The sequence below is a fragment of the Tupaia chinensis genome, unplaced genomic scaffold (genome assembly GCF_000334495.1).
Source record: "Tupaia chinensis unplaced genomic scaffold, TupChi_1.0 Scaffold144982_1, whole genome shotgun sequence".
Taxonomy (NCBI): domain Eukaryota; kingdom Metazoa; phylum Chordata; class Mammalia; order Scandentia; family Tupaiidae; genus Tupaia; species Tupaia belangeri.
Window position 1 is genome coordinate 41099 of NW_006204841.1, and position 9753 is coordinate 50851.

The 9753-nt window shown below is 44.1% G+C and overlaps 1 protein-coding gene across 2 annotated transcripts in view; it reads left to right on the plus strand.

Annotated features, from left to right (window-relative positions):
* TMEM165 (transmembrane protein 165) overlaps positions 1 to 3873 on the plus strand; it is an 18590-nt gene extending 14717 nt beyond the window's left edge. The window contains exons 5-6 of one of the 2 annotated variants that reach the window (XM_027767957.1): positions 2302 to 2407; positions 2518 to 3070. In XM_027767957.1, coding sequence (XP_027623758.1) covers positions 2302 to 2407; positions 2518 to 2573 — 162 coding nt within the window. In that variant the 3' untranslated portion in view covers positions 2574 to 3070. The other variant, XM_006167683.3, reaches the window with a different exon arrangement.
* Positions 3874 to 9753: the final 5880 nt, after the last annotated feature.

The window sequence follows — 9753 nt, forward strand, 5'->3', positions numbered from 1 at the left end:
AAAGCAGAACTTCTCGTTTATGGTTGTGCGTGTTCTGTCGCTGTGGATAGTGTTCGTGGTAAATCGTGTTTAGTGGGGAGGACAGAAGAATTGAGAGTACAGCATTTGTTGCTGTGTGAAACTAGTGCTTTATCTAAAGGGCAGTTTTGGGTCACAAAATTTAGTCTCTTTGGAACTTACCCATAGAATTTTTAAAAGAAAGGTGGATTTGGTGCTATTTTGACTTGTTTCCTCAGGATTGTTACTCTTTTAGTTTCAGCGAACCAAACTCTTAAATGGCCCAGGAGATGTGGAAGCGGGGACAAGCACAGCGATACCGCAGAAGAAGTGGCTGCATTTCATCTCACCCATCTTCGTCCAGGCTCTTACGTTAACGTTCTTAGCAGAATGGGGAGACCGCTCTCAGCTCACGACGATCGTCTTGGCAGCGAGAGAGGTGAGTGGTGTGACGTTGTTCAGAGGACACTGAACAGTCAGGGCGGGTCAGAGATGATTTCATGTGCTGCACTGTTTGATTTACACCTGATCCTGCCACCAAAATTGAGAGCCCAATTTCTTTTGCTCTTCTACCCAAACTTTATTTTTTTTACGAGTTTGCCATAGATCACATGCTTCCACTGAGAGAAGGTGAGAAATCATCCTTTCAGGGGGACTGCCACACCACAGTCCCCTCTTCCATTCTCCTCTTGGAATTTTAGGGACTCATGCACCTAATGCCTGGCGTGTTTTTTTGTTTTTAAACAGATTTTTGCCACAGGGTGTATGTGCTCACCAGACAGATACAGAAAGCAAGCAAGAAATCACCCCGCAGGGGAGATGGCCACACTACAATCCCTTCTCCTCCATTCTCCTCTCTGGATTTTGGTCACACACACAAACGCACCTGGCGTGAGTGTTAAGTCACTGGGTCTGGGGCTCAAACTGCTGTTGACTATGTAACCATTACACCCTCTGGGGTGTTCTTCAAACTGCTAGATCTGGGACCTGAACTACATAATTGGCCATATGGGATCCAGCCGCCTTAACCACTATACCACCTCTGGCCCAACACATTTATTTCTTACGAGAGCGCACCACCAGCAGGGTTTCAACCCTATGACTGCCCCAGCCTTCAGCTGGTTTCAGATTGCAGGCAGACCTGTGCAAACGTGTGTGCTGTGTTGTGCTCAGGGAGGTCTCCGGGCTCAAGCGAGGATCCTTCCCATGTGTCTACCTTGCAGAGCCCTTTTTCACCACTGTCGCACCATCTGACCCCAGTTCTCTTTACTCCTTTAAAGCAAAATCTGGTCTGTCATTCCTTTAAAAAAAAAAAAAAGAATTATTATCATTTAAGTTTGACCAGAGAGAGACAGAGAAAGGAGAAAGCAAGCCACTAGGTCAGACATGAGCCACAGTTGGCCATGTCGGAGTCTAGCACCCTAACTACCACGCCACTTGTAAAGATCAGCCAGTGTTGTGACCATGTGTGCATGCCCAAAATCCCAAGAGGAGAATGGAGAAGGGACTGTGGTGTGGCCCTCTCCCATTGGGGGTGATTTCTCACTTTCTGTCTCTCTGGCAAGTGCATGCTCCCTACAGCAAAAATGTTTCTTAAAAACAAAACAAAAAACAGTGGCAAGTCTCAACTGAAAGTGCTAAAGTCCTTTGCATCTGGTTGCCTCTTCTGCTTGCCTGTTCATTTCTACTTAATATGCTCCTTCTCCCACAAATGAAATCAAAGCCTCTTGCTAGCTCCTCTGGTTCTCCAGGGCAATGTTCTGGGAAACCTTCGCTGATCTCCCTGAGTGTGCCTGCTTCCCTCTGGTATCGTGCGAGTACCAGGTGAATGCTTTGTTCCCAGCACGGAGCTCAGAGCGTCAGTGCAGTGCAGAGCAGTGGCAGGGCTGTTCCCAGGAAGCGGGCACCACCGTTCTGTACCATGCAGTTGGCTTCACCTTGTCCCAGTAGCAACCCTCCCTGAGGGCAGAGGTCTAGCTCGTCTCCCCAGCGCTTGTCCTCTGAGTGCTCTGCATTGCCTGTGAGCGCAGTTTAACAGCTGCTGAAAGGCTGTTAGTTCATTTCTTCAGGGTTGTTTTGATTCTACAAACTGATTCTTTTCTGCTTTTGGTTCTAGTCCTAGATCTCACTGGTACATGCTCCTTCCAGCAGCTGTTCCTCCTTTCATCTGTTTGTTTCACACCTGAACTCTAGGACTGCCCTGTGGTTTCTGTGCTGACCCCCATCATCAGTGCGTCCTAAAAGCTACCTTCCCCACTAGCCGTCCCTTCAGTTTGGGTGAACGCCAGCTGTGCTTGCTTGCAGGACCCATATGGAGTGGCCGTGGGTGGCACAGTGGGCCACTGTCTGTGCACGGGCTTGGCAGTGATTGGAGGAAGAATGATAGCCCAGAAAATCTCCGTCAGAACTGGTAAGCTTTTTTTTTTCCCCAGCTAGAAAGCAAACGCCATTTGTTTTAACTTTTTGGCTTTACCAAGAGATTAGGAAAAGATTAGCTTTGGTTATGTTTTTAATTCTCAGGTTTGCCTGGTCTTTCTAAGTACTGTCTTAGCGGTCCTCAGGAATACCCACTGTGAATTGGGGCTGTTTTTCACATGTGCAGAAGTTAGCAAGATAAAAGGTTAATATGAAAGCACTACCCGAGTCACAGTACCAGCGAAAGCCATCGCGGGACGAGGAACGTTCAGCCGTCCGACCGTGCCTTGTTCAGAACTGGGCCTCACAGGTGGAGGCTGACCCCCCACCGGGGGGGGGCTTCTCCTGTGCAGCGATGAGTAGTTAGGTCTGAAGGTGGAATCACTAGTTGAACATTCTCTACTGGGTGTTCGGATGAGGTGCAGTTCTACTCCTGTCCGCAGTCTCAATTGACTATAATCCTGTTATTTTTCACGACAGCTGGGCAAGAAACCGACTCTGTTCAGCCAAGTGTGTTCAGTTTTTAGCTGTATAAATGGGATGCCAGTTGGCTCTAGTTTGGTTTCAAGGTTAGTTTGCACATCAGGAACCCAGCAGACAGCCTGATCAGCTCCCTCCTAACGTCGTGAGGTACAGGGATGTTGCCTGAGTTAACTTTTTTCTCTTCTCTTCCAGTGACGATCATAGGAGGCATCGTATTTTTGCTGTTTGCATTTTCTGCACTATTTATAAGCCCTGATTCTGGTTTTTAACAAGCTGTTTGTTCATCTGTATTTACCTTATAGGCACCTCGTTCTGTATATAGTGTACATTTTACAACCGAAAGTGATGGGAAATACTGTATTTTGTAGCATTGGTTTGTGAGTTTGACCCAGTTAATGAAAGTATGATGTCCAAGAGATAATCACTGATTCTATTTATAACATGGATTTTAAAAAGAAACCTGACTTCCGAGTGTGGCGGCTTCTTTTCTCCAGTGTAATTAAGTTACTGCGGCCCCCTTGGTTTCAGCCTCTACAGAGCCATTGTGAAGTGGGGGTCCACTCCCTGGTGTCCTCTCAGCACTGACCCTTCTAATACAGATTTTTCTCCTTGGTCACTGAGGTGTTTTAAGATGCCCGTCCTGAAATTTTTCTTGGGGAAGAAAAAATTTCTATTCTTTAAAACCATTTCTCTGTGCTATTAAAGTTACTTATTCAAGTCTTTTCAAAATTAGGTTCTTTGCTTAAAAAGACAAATATTCTATCAGGATCATGATAAAACAAGAATTATTTGCCAGATCCATTCTTCCTCCTTTTTTTTCTTTATTAAATTGGGTAGGATACCCAATAAAAAAACAGTCAATATTTGACAATGTGGAATTAACCAAATTAAGAGAATACTGTGAATGTATTCATATTTTTCTATATTGAATAAACAGTGTAACATAGAGACAGTGTAAATAAAGTGGTACGATCAGTGCTTGTCTTTCCTTGTTTGTTACACAAGTTCCTAACTTTCCAGTTTAACGGCATACTGTTGTAGACCAGTTTCCAGCGCTGATGCCGAAACGCTGATGTGGGCCACTGTTGTAGGCAGTCCTAACCCTGTTCTGTGAGGCAGGCAGCAGTGTAAGGCCGGGTGGGGGGGCTCGCCCAGAGCTGCCACAGAGCCTGCAGTCACTCGTGCTTCCATCACAGCGACGTGTCAGCACAGGCCACCTAAATGTATGTGCACCCACGCAGGGCGGCAGCTGCTTTCCTTCTGCCTGGTGGTCTGGTGTCATGTGCCGTGGCCCTACCATCCACAGCCTCTTTATACCCGAATGATACTTAATAGAAACATCCACGTCTTTCTCCCGTGAGGTGGAACAGCGACTCAGATCAATTCATGTTTACCGAGCTGCTATGAAGGTCCACGACAGGAAACAACCCGCAAGCCGAAGACTGGGAGAGAACCCTTAAACCTCCAGCGCTGTCAATGCCGCAGCCGTGCTGCATGGAAATGGCAGTAACTGCAGTCAGACTGCAGCAAAAAGGAACTTCCAAATGTTGGAGGCCGCAGCACAGGCTGATGACCAAATACCATAAAAAATGATACATTATAGGGCAGAAAAACACAATGTCCATGAATTAAAATCAATTACTTCAGGGCCAGCAGGTGGCATGGCACTAAGACCCTGGACTCCCACATGGCTGACCATGATTCAAGTCCCAGACCCAGAGGCTTGAAAATCACACCAGGCGTGGGTGCATGCCTGCCCAAAATCCTGAGGCTGGAGAACGGACTGTGGTGTGGCCATCCCCGAGGGGAGATTTCTCACTTTCTGTCTTTGTCTCTCTCCAGTGAGTGCATACACCCTATGGCAAAAACCTGAAGATATAGAAAGCACTTTTCATTTTTTTGACGTGAACAATAAACACCTTTATTACAGAGCGAAGATAGGAAGGGCTATTTGCCTTTCTGGGCTTTGATTTTCCTCAGGTAGAACTCCAGCTCCTTGTGCTCTAACACGTAGCCATCGGCAGGGCCGCACTGGCCTGGTCAGGATTCAATGCAGGCAAGCAGCTTGCCCTGCTGGAACTGCTCCTCCAGGAGACTGCTGATTTTGGCATTCTTTTTCCTAGAAAGCACTTTTAAAAGAAATTTCAGGTTAGGTTCCCTCACACTGTACCTTCATTCCCTGGTAACACCCCCAGTATTGCCTTGCATTATGATAATGACAAACTGTCACTAACAACTTCTGAGAAGAGGAAGGACAAGTCCTTGTAGAAAGTAGCTTCTACTGGGACCAGCAGTTAGCATAATGGCTATTGCTGGGCTCCCGTGTAGTCAACCACGGTTCGAGTCCCGGACACGGTGGCTTAAACTCAGGCCAGGCGTGTGTATGTGCGTGCCCAAGACCAAGAGGAGAATGGAGAAGGGATTGCGGTGTGGCCACCCCCCCCCCGGGGGTGTGTGTGTGATTTCTCGCTTTCTGTCTCGCTCTCTTTATGGTGAATGCAAGCACCCTATAGCAAAAACCTCTCCAAAATAAAAAGTAGCTTCTCCCATCATAGCCTCAACCTGACAAGGGGCGAGCCTGGTCCTGGTCCTAGCTCATAGCTCAATATGAATGACAGCAGTCTTGTAGCAGGCAGGACGTGACCACGAGGATTTGTGAACTGTGACCTACACTACAAAGGAATGTGGTTAGGCTCCACTGTTGGGTGAAAGAAACAAAGAAATATCATTGGTAGTGATTTTAAAATATTTAATAGTCTTTAAAATCCAAAATAATGTGATTCTTACAAGTTATGTGCCACATAAAGCAGGTGTTCTTTTTTGAGAAATGCAGGTGATACTGAAAACATAGCACTGAGGTATTTTTTTATTTTTAAAACTGAAGAAGGAAACAAAGTCTGGATCTAATTAGTTTTACATTTACAAAAAAAATATTCTACTGCTTGGCTCTTTTGCTCTAACTTTCGGTTCTGAATACATTACAAGAGTCTATGGGAAAGAGCATCGTCATACTTAACGTGTCGTTTTTAAAAGCTATGCACATCATAACCTGGAAAAATCACACAGCAAGAGGCCTGAGTGGAGGTAGGCTAATAAACATTTTTGAATTCTCAAAGGATAGCTCTGAAAAACAAGCGTAACCAATTGTAACACCAAGTTAAAATGGCAATATTAAACTGGTAACAAAAGGATCCACATAACTTCACAATATTGTATTTCCAGACATAGCTCATGAAAACCGAGAGAACCCAGTAATAGCACCGTTGAAACCGTTCATTACCCCTCAGGCTTCTGTGCAATTTAGGGTTTTGGCAGAAGGCAATACCTGGAAAATGTCAGTCTCATTTTTGTAAATTAATTTGGATTTCAATGAAATGTTTGCTTTAGGAAAAAAAGGGGTTCTGATCTCAAGACCAGTTAGCCATGTATAGCTCCACCCTCTTACAGGAAGGAAGACTGGCTACATCTACCTTGGGATTTAAAACCAAGAACCAAGCAGTACGGACAGCGGTGTTGACGTCACATTAAGAACCACACAGGACATCAGAAAGAATCGGGTGCTTGTTTTCACAACTACCAACTGATGTTAACAGTTAAACATTTACAAAGATAAAACTTTTCTTTTTTGCACTAACTGGTTTCAGTACAGCACTGAATTTAACTTGTCTTTGGGCTTCAATCTTTACATAGAGCGAATATGAAAGTGCCACACTGAGGCCTTCCCCAAATGACATCATAGGAAAATAGATGCCCAGATAATTCTAGGATGGCCTCACAACTGTTCAGGTTGACATTTCTATTTTAAAAAGGACAGTTCTTGGCCAGCTTTTTTGCTTGAAGATGATTGTCTAGTAACACATCAATGTGAGAACAGCTTTCCTGGCACCTTCACCTCCCTGGCACGGCCACTGCCAGCAGTGACATGGCACTGGTACAGGCCAACTCGCAAGCACTGTAAAACACTCGAATCCATTTTAAAAAGCGATGTCAGTTTGTTTCTTCAGAAATGTAAAAGCATACACCTGAAACATATCTTCAGTTTAATCCTAGAGTGAAGGAGACAGGCAATTCACCTTGTGGTTGATGTGCTCTAAGTGACCAGTCTGTAAGTGTGCCGTGAAGGGAAGATGTCCCAAAGCACAAGTGAGGCTCCTCCCTTCTGGGCTTCCAAGGTGCAGGCACTGCTCTGTGGGATGGTGGTGTGTACTGAGAGCGTGTGTGGCTTTTAAAAGATCAACAATGCTACACTCTAAAGACAGCAAACACCTTTCTGCAGACGTTTTCAGTGTGTGATATTTGTGGACTTTAGTATGGATATGGTAACAGCCGTTAGGTGGTGCCATTTTACCAACTCTTCCCCGAATAGGCAAAACAGAGGCCACGGGTGCCACGGGCTGGTCCTGTCGCGTGGCCTTTGGCTGTGTTAGGGAAGGGACTATTCAAAGTGCCCAGAAAACAGAGAAGGCAACGGGTGAAGCTAGGAAAGGCCGGAGCTCTATGAAGCCATGTGGAAAGGGCGAGGGACTGAGGGGAAATTGTTAAGTGCATTGAGAACAGGAGGGAAGTGCAGTGGCACCTGGCTTTGGGCCTCCAGTGCCATCCTGAAGTCAAACAGACTGGGATTAGGGCCGGTGACTGTACCTAAATAAGAGCCAGTTCTCCAAGTCAGATGACAATGCGAACCAGAACACGAACCACATATTAAATACATGACACTGGAATCACGATGAGAAAACAGAATGCCAAGATACTTAAAAATATAAATAAATACATTTAGCCATTTTTATTCAAAAAACCCAGAGAACTTTCAAAACAATTACTCCTTTCAATCACTTCCTAAATTCTTTCATAAATACTATGTTGATTGTCACTTAATGCAGCACCTCAGTGTTTGCTGGTGGTGGTGATGGAATCTGACGTCATAGTCTCACAGACTATCCTATTTCAGTAAAGAACATTTCCCTTGGGAAACAGGCAGCTTACAAAATATTGTTAAATACTCAAAACCTGCAAAGTATTTTATTTAAGAAAATACAAGGAATGTAGTGTTAAGTTATGACATGGGGGAAAAACTATGCAAAACAGTCACATGGAAAGAAAGTATTTTAATTTTTAAATATCCAACTTGGCTTAATTTCTCGTGAGCTGTTCAACAGTTTTAAATATCCTGAATCAATAACTAAACCAACAAAATTCATCCCCAGTATTTCAACAGGAGACATTAAAATAAGACCAAATTACACTTTTTTTCCATCAACCAGTCTTTTTCTCAGTCCTTTGTGTGCAAAATATTACAAGAGCAATTCAATTGGAAATGCTGAAATGACATGCCAACATTTCAGGGCATATTTAAAACACTCAACACTAATTCTTGAAATAGCTGTGTTCTAAAATAGGACTACCAATCACTTTAAGATCAGTTTGTACATCTACTTCACACAAACGCAACTTTCCTAGACCTCTGAAAAACAACAGGCTCATTGGTCTCTTTTGGTGTCCACACAATAGGCAAGATCGGTTTACAATAGTGTCTCAGTGGGACCAGGCATCTACAGTCCCGACTCCACCACATTCCAAACAAAGTCAAAGTTCATTTGGCTACCTTGAATCACTCCCATAAACCTGCTACGGTTCACTGATCTAAACATTTCTCAGAAATGTGTCATCTTATAATCTCACCTAAGTGATGATTCGGGGATCCTTTAGAAATGGTTAATGCCTTAGATAATAAACTTATTATCAAAATGAGTAATTGCAATAAAGTGCTTGTTACATCTCAGAATGACTTTCAGACTGTGGTATGTTGTAGAAGTGTGTGCTATTCCTCCCGTAAAGGATCCCCAGGCATGAGAGTTGGGTCTTCTCACCTGTCTCAAAAAGCAGCAGCACTGTCTTTTGGTAGGCTGACAGTAGGCACATCACCATGCGGATGAGGCTACACTAGCACTACGGCAAAAGGGAAGGAAGTTAGAAAAGTGGGAGGCAGGGAGGGGTTCTACTCTGCTCATAGGTATATACAAATATATTAAATATGCTATAAAAATAGTTGACTCTTCCTTTGCAATTACTTCAGAAGCTCCTTTTAGAAGACTGCTCACCCAATCCAAACAAACTTAAACGGTTCTCTTTCTCCAATAACCATTAAAATGGCAAGTGGCAATTGTGCTGTTTCTTTTCCACCACTGAATTCCAAACAGCTAGACTCACTCAGCAACATTAAGATCCAGTGTATACACCTCCCAACATGGACTCCCGTGGGACTAAGAACAGGGCCACAGGTTTGGAAAGGTTACAGACTTGACTGAGTCTGACACAAATATTCATCAACAGACTTTCCATTACCAAAGAAATAAAAAAAAATGTAGAAAAACAAAAGTAAAATGCTATTTGTATTCCACTTAAAGAAAAGTTTGCTTCAATGTAGTGGAAACATTTGATAACACGTCGAGTACTATCCAGTTTAAAGAAGTTTTACCTGTCTGTGTAGAGTACTCATTTAAAGGTCCCTTCCTAAGGCTTCCTGAACAAGGGTTCGTCTCCCTTCAACACAGCGCGCTACAAGCTCCAGTGCTCCTGGCCAGCCAAGCAGACCGCGTTAAGGCAAGGACCACCCACAGCACTTCTGAAGAAATCCAAAGGACATTTTCACTACTCTGCACTGAGTATTCTATAAAAAACCATTCAAGTCACAATCATCCTTTTATTACTAGTACATTCCTAAACCAGATTAAAGTGACAAAGCAGAGTCCGGCACTGTAAAAGTACCCCCTGTTCTGGGAGGAAGTTTGGAGACTAACTCTGTAGTATTTAGTTAATGTTATTCCCATTTCCCTCCTTTGCTTCTCCTCCAATATCCCC